General features: G+C 50.7%; 1 protein-coding gene across 1 annotated transcript; it reads left to right on the plus strand.

The window, feature by feature from the left end:
* Positions 1-3,238: 3,238 nt before the first annotated feature.
* LOC138810777 (C-X-C chemokine receptor type 5-like) lies at positions 3,239-14,969 on the plus strand. The gene is made up of 3 exons (XM_069998032.1): positions 3,239-3,286; positions 4,293-4,435; positions 13,347-14,969. Exons 2-3 carry the CDS (start codon positions 4,385-4,387, stop codon positions 14,412-14,414), a joined length of 1,119 nt encoding a protein of 372 aa, XP_069854133.1. The 5' UTR covers positions 3,239-3,286; positions 4,293-4,384; the 3' UTR covers positions 14,415-14,969.
* The last annotated feature ends 412 nt before the right edge of the window (positions 14,970-15,381 follow it).

Genomic DNA, 15,381 nt, shown 5'->3' on the forward strand with positions numbered 1-15,381 from the left:
AAATAGTTCCAAGCCTTCTTCTGGGCCTACAATCCATTGTAGGAAATGGATAGTGGTGGGAAGAATAGGAGAGAGATCCTCTCTTGTCCAGAGCACACTCTGATCTCCTCCTGCCTCTCACCACCACCACCACCACCATCATCATCATCACAATTGTCTTCATCAGCATCCCCATACCCCATACAGAATGCCCACTATTCATGTACTGGGTACCCATGTTGAGCCAGCCAGCACAGCACAATTCTGTGTGTGTGTGTGTGTATGTTAGTACCGGGGCTTGAACTCAGGGTCTTGTCCTCTTGCTTGGCATTTTTGCTCAAGGCTGGTGCCCTTCCATTTGAACCACATTTCCACTTCCAACTTTTTTCTGGTTAATTAAAGATAAGAGTTTCTCAGACTTTTCCACCTTGGCTGACTGAAGACCTAGATCCTCAGATCTCAGCCTCTTTTTTAGATTTATTTTTAATTTTTCATTTATGTGGTACTGAGGAATCAAACCCAGGGGCCTCATGCATTCTAGGCAAACGCTCTACCACTAACCCACATTCCCAGCTCAGATCTCAGTCTCTGGAGGAACTCGAATGTCAAGTGTGAGCCGCCAATTCCCATCTCCATCCCTTTTTTCATCATCTCCCGAACCACTGCGTGCCTCCCAGACACACCATGCCTTCCCTCTCCTCTGACCTTCCATGTCCAGCTCACGCTCTACTCCAGGAAGTCTTCTCTGACCTTTGAAAAGCGTGGCCATGGAACAAGGTTCTGCTTCTTTGTCCAGTCAATATTTTCTCTCAGGACTTAGGTAGACTCAGAGTGGATGGGTCGCCCTCATACCAGATAAATCAGGAACTCAAAGATTTCCCTCTATAGCCTGGACCAATGCAGGGGGGTGGGGGTTGCGGCGGGAACCATCACCATGAGAGCCATGAGACATCTGTAAGGAGAACAGAGCCCAGAGCCCACTTAAGTTGTGTAAATATGGATCTAAAACAAGGGAACCCATAACTCCCTAGTGTATTCTAGTCACAGACTATCTGGATCATTCACCAGAAATGACCCAGAGGTCAAAGAACAGGCTGATGAGAGACCCAGAAACTAGATCTCTAAAGAATGGTTGAAGACACTGTGGATGTGGGTTTGGGGCATAGGAGACCGGCTCACGCGTATGTGGTATCCATCTTCAGAGCACTCTGATGGAAAAAGATGCTACGCAGTCTGGACTCAGCATCAGCCAACCCCACAGAGATGACTTACAGGAAGACCTACTGACTCCAAGAGAGGACTAAGTTCCTTCATCACTAAGCCATCCTACACGGAAACAGCATCTCAGTTTCTCATCTCGTTTCTCCCTCTTGTGATATTTGTTGGGTAGGGATTGAATGAGGACTCGGGGGCAAGAATCTTCATTTGCTGGGAGTGGAGTGGGGCAAGGATGGGTGAAGTATATAGTCTTCAAAATCACTGCCAATTCCTAGGAGATTTCTGTATGCTTCCTCCCACCTGATCACTGTATTCCTAGTAGCAAAAGCCAAGAGGAGGAATGCCAATGGCTCAGAGGGGTGAGGCTGTTGGGGCTGCAGATGGAAGGCTGAGCAGGCTCTAAAGCTTGGGATCTACACAACACGGAGACAACAGCTTCCCCAAGGGTTCAGGACCAGGAGTACCGAAGAAGAGCTTGGACCCCTTGTTCTGTGATTCTCGCACTTTGAGAGCAATTTCTGAAGAGAGTGAATGGAAAAGTAGAGGAAGACTACAGCATGGACAGGGGCAGAAACCCTGAAAAAGATGCTTGTGGTGGAGATGAGGTAGAGACTCCAAGTGAGCAGTGGAGACAAGGAAGGGGAAAGAGAACTGGAAGGGTTGGGGATGGGGGACACTTTAAAGGACAGGGTTGGCTTAGTGGTAGAGTTCTTGTTCAGCGTGCATGAGTCCCTGGGTTCGCTTCCTCAGTACCACATAAACAAGAAATAGGTAAAATCAATTTTAAAAATTTCTTTTAAAAAAAGGACAGGAGCCAGGCAGTGGGTGGCTCATGCCTGTAATCCTAGCTACTCAGGAGGCTGAGATCTGAGGATCACGGTTCAAAGCCAGCCCAGGCATGAAAATTCCTTGAGACTCTTATCTCCAATTAACCACCAGAAAACCAGAAGTAGTGCTGTGACTCAAGTGGTAGAGTGCTAGCCTTGAGCTGAAGAGCACAGAGTTCAAGCCCTAGGGCTGACCAAAAAAAAAAAAAAAAGGATAGGCTCATTGAACACTGATGACTCACACATATAATTCTAGCTACTCAGGAGGCTGAGATATCTGAGGATCACAGTTCCAAGCCAGCCCAGGAGGGGAAAAAAATCCATGAGACTCTTTTCTTCAAGTAATCAGAAATGTGAAGTGGAACTATACCTCAAATAGTAGCGCACAGCCTTGAGCAAAAAGCTAAGGGACAGCATCCGAGCCTTGAAGACTGAATACTTGAATACAAACCCCAATACTGGCACACACAAGAAAATAACTAAATAAATAATTTTTTTAAAAAGATTGGACCCCAGAGAATGGTGATTTGGCTGGAAGGGCAGGATGATAACAAAGATTTGGCAAAGAAATTGTGTAGGTGCCTCTCTCTGAGGGCAGGTGTTATTTTTACATCATGATGGACAAAGACAGGAAATGAGCTCTCATGGAAGGAAAAAAAAAGCACAAAAATGAGGCTTGGAGAGGAAATGGATCAACTGTCTACAGAAGGGCTTCATAAAAGAAGAAGCCCTTAGATACCGCAGGGCCAAGGAAAAGGCAGGGACTCAGTCTGAAAGAGCAGAGAAACCACTGAAGGCGCAGCTAACAAATCTACCTTCACACTAGCTGCTGCTGGTTAGCTGTGGGCATCGGTGAGTGAACTTCCCTTTCTGGGTTGGGGGCCCTTCTGGGTAAATCTGAGTCGGTAAGGATGGTCTTCCCTGTCGTCTCTAGTTGGGCACTCTGTGATGTTGATTTTTTTATTTTAATTTTTATTGTTATTATAAAGGGGTTACAGTGACATGTCAGGTAAGGAGTATATTTCTTTTTGGACAGTGTCACCCCTTCCCTCAATCTTTCCCAGTTCATTGATCATCTCCCTGCCAACCAAGTTTATTTGTGGATGGAACATTGTTACTTTTTAGATTAGAAAATGTTATTTTTGAATTAAATGCTATGTTCTAATTTAGTTAGAACATTTATTTTATTTTATTTTATTTTTTGTCAGCCCTGGATCTTGAGCACTGGGCCTGAGTGCTGTCCCTGAGCTCTTCAGCATAAGGTGAGTGCTCTGTCACTTGAGTAGCTAAGATTACAGGTATGAGCCACTGGCACCTGGCTATCTTTTTTTTTATTAGAAAATAATGCTATGGCTATGCCTCACATAATTCCCTTTTTGTCTTCCCTTTGCAAAATTCTAACCTCTCTCTTCCAAACTTGAGCAGAAAAAGTTGAGTTTTGCCAGGCACCAGTGGCTCACGCCTGTAATCCTAGTTGCTCCGGAGGCTGAGATCTAAGGATCACAGTTGAAAAGCCAGCCTGGGCAAGAAAGTCTGTGAGACTCTCCAATTAATCACTAACAGCTGAAGTAGAGGTGTGGCTCAGGTGGTAGAGTGCTAGCCTTGAACAAATAAGCTAAGGCAAAGCACCCAATCCTTGAGTTTAAGCCCCAGTACCAGCATAAACACACACACACACACACACACACACACACACACACACACACACACACACACACACACACACACACACACGTAAGGAGTTTTGTGCCTGTGGGGGCCAAAGGAGAACAATAATAGTCTGATAAAGAGCTCTGGTTTGCTTAGATCTGAGGGATTTCCCAGGACGAGGGACTTTCTTTCACTTTGCGCAGATTGGGATGGTCAGTCCCCCTTGATGGTGAGGAAGGTGAAGATCTAGAATTGGCCGGGAGGAGAAGCAACTAGATGAACGAATGTGTCTCCATTCTCTTTCTATGGGGAGTCCCCCTCCCTCACCGTGGTAGTTTTGTTACAAGGCCTGCATCCCTTACGAAGGTCCAGGGAACAGAAGTGAGGGCCAGCTTTGCACCAGCCTCAAACCCCACCTGAGACAAGCATTGCCAGGAAAGATGTTGAAATGCTTGACTGGCACTGATGCTATAGGGGGTTTTCCCTTTTTCTTAAAAAAAAAGAAAGAAAAAGAAAAAGACCCAGTGGAAAAAAAAAAAAAAGATGAGCTATGAGGCAAATAGCAGGCCCTACGCAGCCCCCGGAGACAGCACGCAGCTCATTTGTTTAAATTTGCAGCTGACGCCTGCCCCCTCTCTATACGCACCACGCCATACGCAGAACCTCTCAGCATCAGACGGTGACCAGTCTGGTGACTCACACCTGCAGCCATGAACTACCCCCTAACCCTGGACATGGAGCTTGTCAATCTGGAAGACCTGGTGAGTAGAGACAATTCTCAAATTTGAAACATTTTTCCATCAAGAGAGGGGTCGGGTTGGAAGTCTCATTGTGAATCACGAGAATGTAGACAGGCTCCTCGGTGGCCACTTTTTGGGGTTTTGTTTCTCATCCCGACAGCTTAGACAGGAAAGCACCTCAGAAGTTTTCTTAATGTCAGGAGGCTGGCGTTGCTCCTTGACAATCAACACAGAGGCGTTCAGCTATTGCTAGACGATTGTATTATCAAAGCGTGACATTTTGCGTTGGATGGAGAAGTTGAAGACCTAATCCATGCCCTCAAATAGCTCATGATCCAGCAAAGAACAAACTAATCACTCACCAGAAGCTGTAGGACAATGATTATATACCAGACTGAGGAAACATGGGGCCAGATGATAGCAGGGAAGAGTGGCCTAGTGGACCAAGTGGAGGAGCAGGGGTTGCTAAATTGGTGAGGGCGCCCTGTGTTAGTCCTGAGGCCTCCTGTGAAGGACTGGAGTCTCTAGAGAGCAGGGATTCTCGGAAGAATTTCATGGGTGTGCTAAAAGAAATGATCCCCAGCATTGCTCCCTGCCGCCACCCGAGTGTCTCCAGGGAAGCATGGAGGCTCAGTTAACTTGGATGTCCCAAAGTATGTATGTGGGAACAGCTCAGTCGGAGGACCTCCTGAGCTCCAGGACACAGGCGCCCCAGGACTGGTTGTTATGGTGTGTTGGAATTTTTCTCATGTTCCTTCTCTGGGGAAGAACTTCTCTCTGAGTTACGTTCTGGTCTGGGTCATGAAGAATCCAGACCCTAGCTCCTGCCAGCTCTCCTGACCTAAATTCACCCCTAGATTGTTTCCCGGCTCCCTCAGCTCCCCACAGCAGTCTGTTTTGTCACTGTTACCCACGGTGTTTCCAGACATGCTAGAAAGAAGCTGCATCTCTTTTGTCTGGGTCCTAGGCTGGGAAGGGTCAGTGGGCTGTGGCATAAGTGAACAAGAGGTCATTATACAAAGTCCAACCCCTCTAACCAAACTCCAGTTCCAGTCAGACCATCTATATAATTCATCTAGTCAGGACCTGCAGCACAGTTTGTGGCTCTAATACAAAATTGAACTTCAGGGCCCCTGGTTGGAAAGGTGTTAAGAATTTTTTAAGTGGGATTGTGGTGGTATACACCTGTAATACCAGGACTGGGAAGGCTGAGGCAGAAAGACGGTGAGGTTGAGGCCGGTCTGGGCTACATAACGAGGCCCATCTCAAACCACAACAAGAAGACTTTCAAGCTGGCAAAACCGAATGTGAGGTCCTTGTAAAGTGCAGGCTCTGTGCGGCTGGTCAGATGACACCTCCATGGCACCAACCTGCAGTCAAATCATTGTCTAGGCCAGACCCCAAGTCAGGCTAAAACCTCAACGCCCTGCAAGGCAACATGTTCCCAGAGGGGCCCCTTGTCCCCACCACTGCGCACACTTGATTAGGTTACTGAGTATCTGCAGCCTCCAGCTTCAAACTGACCACGGGTCCTGACCCAGTTGGATGCGTTAGTAACCACCTGGAGACCTAGCCAGGCCTGGTTTCTCAGAAACCCCAAGCATTTCCCCTAACTGCATGCCTCAGCTCCCTAAGTGACCTACAAGTAACGATGTTGGCAGGTAACAAAGGGACAGCCTGGTCCGTGTCACAAAGGAAACCTACATCCCAGGGAGAGGAGCCTGAAGACTTGCTTTATCTCCTACCTCAAAACCCAGTTCTGGGAAGGTAGCTCAGTAGTAGAGTGCTTACCTAGCATGCACAAAGCCTTGCGTTTGATTCCTCAGTACCACCTAAATAGAAAAAGCCAGAAGTGGTGCTGTGGGCTCAAATGATGGAGTACTAGCAAAAAAGAAGCTCAGGGATAGTGCCCAGACTCTGAGTTCAAGCCCCAGGACAGAGAGAGAGAGAGATTGAGAGATTGAGAGAGAGAGAGAGAGAGAGAGAGAGAGAGAGAGAGAGAGAGAGAGAGAGAGAGAGAGAGAGAGAGAGAGAGAGCTAGGAGGTGCCCTGGAAAATGACCCCCGCAGTATCACAGAGCTGAGGCCCAGGGACAGCAAAGCAGAAGAGTCCTCAAGGCAATGACTTCCCAGTAAGTTGGTTGTTTTGTAGTGCTGGGATTCGAACCCAAGGCTACACCTACCCTAGGCAAGTGCTCTACCACTGAGCTACATCTCCATCTCCCTTCCCCCACCGATGAGTATCTCCTTGAGTTGTGTTGTGGTTGACTCCATTTTCTCTGGAGTCTGTCCAGCTTCTTCTATTCCTTTTGTTTCCTGTTCTGCTGCCTGTCCTTATCCAAACCAAGTACAGGCCCAGTGTCCCAGATCACCAGGTCCTATACTCCAGGGCTAGGATTGGAAGTGGGTTTCTTGGCCATAAGCCAAGCATTAGCCATGTTGTATTCCTTTCAACTTCTTAAATGCTAAGATCAACTCTCACCACTTACAACATTTTCCCATGAGCACAGGATCCAAACAGAAAAGTTCCAGCTGGCTAAGAACTAAGAAGCAAGAGCCAGGTACTGGGGCTTGGCAGGCCAGGCAAACACCCCGCTGGGAAGGCCGATCGAGGCAGACCTCGGGGGAACTTGATCAGAGAGAGAACATGCTCTGGACAGAACCAGCGTTGGGCAGGGGTACCTCCACAGGCTGATCATGAGCTACAGCTCCAGCCCAGCTCGAGCACGAGTCAGGAAGAGAAGCTGCCATAGCGAGGGAAAAGCTGGTCTAAGCCAGAGGCTCGCTCCCCTGATCCTTCCCCGACCAGAGAACCTCAGTGTCACCAGCGCATCACAGGCCGTCTACACGCACCATCTCCCCTCACCAAGGAGGTGTGAAGAAGGGGAACTAAAACCCACTGAGGCTGTTTCTGGGCTTTACCTGGGGGGAGGGGAGGATTCCCCACACACACACACACACACACTCCAGCCAGGTCAAAGTCCCAGTGAAGGAGGTGACAAATAGGGTATGCCTGAGAGGCTCATGAATAAGGGGAGACCCAAGTCCAGCCTAGGCAGGGACTGGCACTAGGGGAAATCTAGGGCCTGCTACTTTCTTTCTTGGGGATACAAACTGTGTCTGATCCCACCCCTCTTTCTGAAAGAGAGACTGTACATTTAGAAGGCAAGAGCAGGACCCACCCATCTGGGAGATGGTCTGAAGAGATTGCGAGGAGACATCCCCAGCTGTGCTTTGACTATGACCGTCCCCAAAGTACAAGCCGAGGTTATCATGCGGGATGGGGTGCCCTGAAAGGTAAAGACTCAATGCAGAAGTGAGGGGCAACTTAACATCTCCCCCAGACCCATATTGAGAGTGGTACTACACTGTAATAGTACAGTGGCTACAGCCCTTGGGTTGATAGAAAAGGAAAGAAAAGAAAATAGGATGTGGCAGGCCTGCTCCTGAAAGAGGAGGAGAGGGAGGAGAGGGAGGAGACAGATGCTTCTGGACGAGAGGTGCCCTGGCCAGCCCCCCTTCTCAGGTCCTAACTCATTCCTGGGAATATTCACATAGGGACGTAAAAGGAGATGGAGCCTCTGGGGTCCCCGTGTGCACTACAAAGATCAGCTCCTGGGCATGAATGCCAGCATGACTCAGGCTTTGGAGGCCTGTGGTTGGGCGTGGGTGAGCCAGGCCCTGGGCTAGCAGCCCCACCCCTCCTTAGGACCAGAGTCTAAGTAGCTCTTACTTCACTGGCTGCAGTAGAGCTGCACAAAGAGCATGCTTAGAGTCAGAGTGGCTGGGGAGCGATCTGGAGGCATTTGAAGGCAAGGTCCAGGCTCCTTTGCAAGGCAGGAATCTCAGGCTTTCTTCTCAGCCAGTTGTGTCTGTTGGAAAATTGTCCCTCCATGAGCAGAAACACCAGCCTCTTAAGTTCTCGTTCCTCCTGGTCTGCCCCACAGGGGATCATACCCCTGTCTGTTTCTGCCCTCTTGTCTTAGGGGCTCCTGCCGGTGCTTGAGGACAGCTGGCTCAGAGTCCGGCCTTCTCTTCCTTGGACTCCGTACCCCTACTGCCTGGAAACTTCCTTCCAGGGCAGGGTTTTCTAAACTACTCAGTGGAGCAGCCACTCTGGTTCAGGCCAACAAAACTGGGCTGGAATCCATGGGTAATCTGTCTTCTCACTGTAGGCTTCGATTCACCTAAAGGAAGGCAATTAGTTGTAGCTGTCAGCCCCGTCACTAGCAACTCATCTGAAACTTTAAGTCAACACTCTTGAGGTTTTGCTTTTCTCATGATCTATTGTCAGCAGGTTCTCTTTGACTTGTCTGTGGGTAATTGGTACATGCATTGCATGTGTGTGTGTGTGTGTGTGTGTGTGTGTGTGTGTGTGTGTGCACATGTGCACTTTGGGTGGCATCTTGGTGTATTGCCCAGGCTGGTCTCAAATTCAGAGGCTCTCAAGAAATATTCTTGTGCCACCAGCTCAGCCAGTTGATGTCTTAAACTGTAGCACAGGTCTCTGTCCCCGCCCCCCCCCTTAAAATTCCATCTAGAAACTTTAGTCTCATGGTTCTAGCTTATGCAGAAATCTATTGTCTCAGCCTTGTCCCCAGGGCTGAGAGTGCTAAAGAGAAGGAAATCCAGGGTAAATATCTAAGGAGTCCCCTATACCATCTCCCCTCACACACCTGCTGACAGAGAATCCCAACAGGCGATGCTAGCAGAGGCGGCTGGCAGCCTCCTTATCTGAAGAAATCACGTGGGCCTGGAATCTGTTATTGTTCAGGGAAGGGCCCAGGTCTTCCATGGTGGATCCCATCATGAACCACACCCTTTCCATGTCTCCATCCCATTCTCCCCTCCCCCACTCCCAGTCCCTGGGTGCTGTGCCAGGCCCTACTCAGCAATTTTCAAAGTCAATTCCTAGCTCCATGGCCACTTCATTTTTGACACCATATTTTCTTTCCTCCTTTGGGACACAAGTCCCTAGCCTGGTTTTGGTAATATTCTGCTGGGTGTCTGCCTATGCCAACATGCTGACATATATATAGCACCTGTGCATGCATATGCTGGAAGGTTGGGTGCCACACTTGAAGGCTTTGGGTTTCTCTGCCTTTGATAGCCAAGAACCAGTGAGCCCCTGGCCCAGGTGCTATCACTGAGCTCCCTCTGGTGTGAGCTAACTGGCTCCCTTTAGCGCCATCGATGGCAGTACTCAGGAGTTTCGCAGTCTTCTCCCCTCCCTTCTAGGCCAGGGCCAACATTGCTTTATTGACTCCATAGGGTTGTTTTGTTTTTGTTTCTGCTTCTGTCTTTGGTGGGGGCAGATACTGAAATTCTTGTGTATGGAAAATGACTTTAACACGCGTCCCTCCTGAGCCCCCAGGACATCTGTTTGACACCTCCTACTGCTATGTACCCAACTACCTACCTCTCCGTAAGCACTTGTCAAACCAATGCTCTGGGTTATGGGAAATGGTGTGTGCCTGGGAAATGGCCCCCGGCACTGACTTGAAACAGGTGATGAGCTGACTGGCCTGGATGCATGTCTTGGAGGATGAAAACTTGAGCAGGTCTTAGGAAAGGCCTTTGAGTCAGTCTGGATGAACCGAAGCCTTCCCCTGGGCAGTAGGGCATCTAGACTCTAGTTTCAGCCAAGGTGGGTGGAGTCTAGCCCCACAGCCGGCCCCAGGCCCTACATCTCTCCTCCTTTATCAGAAGTCTGGATTCTGTGCCAGGGCCGCCCACCGCACTCTTTCCCCTGGGTCACCTACTGACTTGATGTGAGATTTAACAGGATATCAGTGACTCTATTGCAAATAGCTCCCCAGAGGGAAAGAGAAGCCAAGATAGGGAACAGAAAGAGGAAGAGGAAGGCAGAGTCCCTACGGAGAACCCAGACAGGCTCAGGTGTAATTCCAAGAGGGCCAGTGGTCTGAGTGGGCCTTGAAGAAGGCTCTAGAACAAGGTGGAAAGTTCTGCCAGACCAAAGGAAGGGTTTTGCAGACCTGAGAGTGTTGGAAGCAAGAGACTAATAGAAAGGAACCTGTGGAGATTAGGGCACCTACAGCAATACAAGTGGATGATAAGGATTGGCAGTTCAAAAGAGTATGCATTTTGGAGAAACCAAAGGCCATCTTTTTGTTGGTTCATTGGAGATAAGAGTCTCTCCAATGTGTCTGCCTGGGCTGGATTTGAACTATGATTCCTAGATCTCAGTCTCCTGAGCTGGGATCACAGGTGTGAGCCACCAGTACCCAGCTAGAACCATTTTCTTAAACAAAAGTTTTTGTTGTTGTTGTTTTGTCAGTTGTGGGGCCTGAACTCTGGGCCTGGACGCTGTCCCTCAACTCTTCAGCTCAAGGCTAGCACTCTACCACTTGAACCACAGCGCCACTTCTGGCTTTTTCTGCTTATGTGGTGCTGAGGAGTCAAACCCAGGGCCTCATGCATGCAAGGCAAGCATTCTACCACTGAGCCACCTTCCCAACCCCCCAAGTTTATGTGTATTTGACCACATGGTCTTGTTTAAAGGCAGGAAGAAGGGGGTCTTGCAGTCCCAACACTCATACTGTGTTAGATGCCCTGCACATAGGCTGGAAGGTGAACAGTGTGTGTGAATGTCTGTCCCTAAGAGGACATGCCCAAACCCTCAGGTCTTTCTGAAAGATCATGGTCCTCTGTCCTGGGACACAAGGAGTTTGGCTTACTCCATTCTTCTACTGGGAAACCTTAACCTGCAAATGGCTTTTTCTCATGGTGGCTTTTGAATTTGGAGGGGAAAAATACAGACAAAGACAAAAGGGATAGAACTTTTTTTTTTTTTTTTGGTCAGTGATGGGGCTTGAACTCTGAGCCTGGGCGCTGTCCCTCAGCTCTTCAGCTCAAGGCAAGCGCTCTACCACTTGAGCTACAGCGTCACTTCTGGTTTTCTGGTGGTTTATTGGAGATAGGAGTCTCACGGTCTCTCCTGCCCGGGCTGGCTTTGAACCGCGATCCTCAGATCTCAGCCTCATGAGTAGCTAGGATTACAGGCGTGAGCCACCAGCACCTGGCTAGGGATAGAACTTTTTACAGGTGATAGGAGCCAGTAAAGAACTTTAAACAGGATACTAATGAGCGGGGCAGTTTTGCTGTTGTTTGAGATGAGGTCTCGCCGTGTTCATAGTTGGTCTCAAACTCTTGGGCTCAAGTTGTCATCCTACCTAGGCCTCCCTAAGTAGCTAGACTCCGGTGTGTGCCATAGCTCTCGGTGAGGGTCTGTGTATGAACGGACTCACCCTGTCCTTCATGCAGGAAGTGGACAGAGTGGGGAAGCTGGTAGACTCGTGGAGGGACAGACCTCCTGAGCATTAGGTGATGGCACAGAGGGACATTGCTGGAAGGGGGTGGCAAACAGCTTTGCCATTGCACCCAGGTACCCCCACCTTCTTCCCACAGAGCCCCCTGCGTCAGGGACTGGAAGAAGAGGTGACCCAGGTGGGGAATGGATTTGCCCAGCACTGGGAGTGAGTGAGTGGCTCAGCACGCAAGAAAGCATGCAGTAGCCAGTGAAGCACCTGCTGCTCACGGGAGACCCTGGACGTGGGGGAACAGAGTAACTTCCTCTGCCTCCCGGGGGCTCATCATTTCTAGAATTGCTTTATGAGCCCATGTCGGTTGAGTGCGATTGGTTTTGCATTGCACGGGGAGGTGGGTTGGCCGGGGTAGGGTGGGAAGTACAGAGCTGAGAGGTGAGGAGGAGCAGGTGCAGGCAGCTGTGAGTGAAAGGTATGAAAACAGGCACCTTGTCTTCCTCTGCGGTTAGCTGAGTAAACAGCCTGAGCCCTGGTGTGTGCGTGCAGGGGTGGGGGGGAGGGCGGGGGGCGGGGGGGGGGATGTTGGTGATGGAGAGAGGAGGACAGGGAGGAGGGAACTTCCGGAGTCATAGTAGGCACGCCCCTTCACTCAGAACAGTCTCCCTTCCTCCCTCCCTCCCTCCCCTCTGCCCAGTCTCCCTGTGTCTCATTTCCTTCTGTCTCTCTTAGCTTCCAGGTATGGGACTCCTTAGCCTAGGGAGTTCGCTAGGCATAGGAGGCAGCAGAGAGCCCTGCACCTGCCCCTCTCCCTGTAGGCTTTGATGTAGGCCCAGGCAGTGCTGGTCCATAGTGATGTCTTGGCCCCCCCTAGGCAGGTGAATGTGGATTCAAACACACCTGCTATCTTTAGCAAGACACATCTGTGAAGGGTAATAGTACACATCTCCAGCTTGGATGATTAAACCAAATGGAAGGATAGTGTTTTACCATTTCAGTGATAACAAAGATCATCCAGAATCAGGGGGACGAATGGAGAAGAAGCCAGCAGGCCTTATCAAAGCCCCGACAGTCCCATTCCCAAAGCAGGATCCTCCATCTTAGCGCTCATTCTACTGTTGAGAAAAAGTGCAGATGGCTCCTTGCTCCCACCACATCCAGCCCCCAAATGGCAGTCCTGATTCCATTCTGGACTCAAAGGCACACAGACACAAAGCAAGTCACGGTACACGGTCCTCCGTGGCTTCCCCACATGCCCACCCCATGTGTCCTTTCATTCTGTCACTGCCCTGGTGAGCGATTGGTCTCAAGGACAGACAAGCTGTAGGCTGGGGATGTGACTCCATGACAGAGCATTTGCCCCAAGGGTGAAGTCCTGGGATACATCTTCCAGTGCATACACATACACACACACACACACACAGAGTTGGAAAAGATAGAGTGACTTGTAAAAAGACACACCAAGGAAAATTGGAATTTCATCAGGGGAGAATACAAGGACAAAAGCAGTTCGTCCAGCCAGAATCCTCATCCCTGGTTGGTTAACCAAGATCATTTAACTAGGAAACATCTACAAAGGAGTTAGGATTCCCCTTAGAGAAGGAAGATGGGGCCGTGTTTCCTCACCCTCCTGTCGCCCTGTTCTTGCAGTATAGGGACTTGGCCAACTACAACGACAACAGCACTGACAGCCCCCTGGAAAATCACTTCTGCTCCACCGTTGAGGGACCCCTGCTGACCTCCTTCAAGGCCGTGTTCATGCCCGTGGCCTACAGCCTCATCTTCCTGCTGGGTCTGATGGGCAACATCCTGGTGCTCGTGATCCTGGAGCGGCACCGGCAGACACGAAGCTCCACCGAGACCTTCCTGTTCCACCTGGCGGTGGCTGACCTCCTTCTGGTCTTCGTCCTGCCCTTTGCTGTGGCTGAGGGCTCTGTGGGTTGGGTCTTGGGGACTGCCCTCTGCAAAATGGTGATTGCCTTGCATAAGCTCAACTTCTACTGCAGCAGCCTGCTGCTGGCCTGCATCGCCGTGGATCGCTACCTGGCCATCGTCCACGCTGTGCACACTTACCGCCACCGCCGCCTCCTCTCCATCCACATCACCTGCACCACCATCTGGCTGGTGGGCTTGCTCTTCACTCTGCCGGAACTCCTCTTTGCCAAGGTCAACCAACCTCATCACAACGAGTCCCTGCCAAGCTGCACCTTCTCCCAAGAGAACCAGGCTGAAAGCAGAGCGTGGTTTGTCTCTCGCTTCCTCTACCACGTCGGGGGCTTCCTGCTGCCCATGCTGGTGATGGGCTGGTGCTATGTGGGGGTGGTACACAGGCTGTGCCAGGCCCAGAGACGCCCTCAGAGACAGAAGGCCGTGAGGGTGGCCATCCTGGTCACGAGCATCTTCTTTCTCTGCTGGTCACCTTACCACGTTGTCATCTTCCTGGACACCCTGGCAAGACTGAATGCCGTGGCTAATAGCTGCGAGCTGAATGGCTATCTCCCTGTGGCTATCACCATGTGCGAGTTCGTGGGCCTGGCCCACTGCTGCCTCAACCCCATGCTCTACACGTTCGCCGGCGTGAAGTTCCGCAGTGACCTATCTCGGCTTCTGACCAAGCTGGGCTGTGCCGGCCCCGCCTCCCTGTGCCAGCTCTTTCCGAGCTGGCGCAAGAGCAGTCTCTCTGAGTCGGAGAACGCCACCTCCCTCACCACCTTCTAGGTCGGGCGGCCACCTTGGTTTTTGCTTTCCTGGGGCAAGCGAGAAGCTGGAAGGCCAGAAGCCAGAAGCAGCTGGCTCCCAGGAGCCCCTTGGGCCAGCATCCTCAGGTGGAGCCAACCAAGATCATTGTGCTCAACAGCAAACCAAAGGTGGCATCCCCTTGGGCTGTACACCGTCTCCACCCAACAGCCGAGATCTCAAGAACCCATTTTACTGCTGTCCTGGCCATAGGGAAGGCAGTTCCCCCCCAGAATACACTTCGTTACTGAAACCATTGACCCTGCCCTATTATCCAGACAGATGCCAGGCAAAACTTCAGTGTGTGCGGCCCTGCTTGCCGTGCAGGGAGGACAGTCCACTTACGCCTGCGCATCAGCATTCTAGTGTGGGCCCAGCCAGATGGGCCCTAACGGCCTTCTCACTAACCTCTGCCTCCCGCTTGAACCCATAAAAGGCCCAACTCCTGCCCCGCAACCTGCACAACCTCCAACCATGGAAAGGTTGCTGCCCCTTGCTGTGATGCCTCAATAAACAGTCCTAACCTGCTGAAGATCACATCCAGCCTCTTCCTTTACCTTTCTCCTTTTGTCTCCTTTTACCTCACATGTGGTGCTGAAACTCGGCAGGGGAAAAGCACTAGGACAAACTGGGTCGCCTCCACCCGCCTCTCACGGAGCCTTGTGCTACCCTCCCTCTCTTCCTGAGGCCTCTCTTCCACCAAGAGCACAGAGTCCCCTGTGCCTCTTTCTCCTCCATCTTCCTCTTCCCATTCTCTCTCTTCTGTCCTCGGACTCTTGACCTCCAGGCAGGAGGCCCTTCCCTGTTTGACAGACTCTATGCACCACTCCAAAGCCTTCAGGACAGGTAGCCAGCCATTGTCTGTGGCAGAGGTGCCCTGACATGGATCTGGGGACTCCAGGTGTCCCTCCCTTCCTGTCTGGGATCCCCTGAGACCTCCCCTAACACC

The sequence above is a fragment of the Dipodomys merriami genome, unplaced genomic scaffold (assembly GCF_024711535.1).
Source record: "Dipodomys merriami isolate MVZ:Mamm:240054 unplaced genomic scaffold, mDipMer1.0.p SCAF_509, whole genome shotgun sequence".
In the NCBI taxonomy this organism is placed as follows: Eukaryota; Metazoa; Chordata; class Mammalia; order Rodentia; family Heteromyidae; genus Dipodomys; species Dipodomys merriami.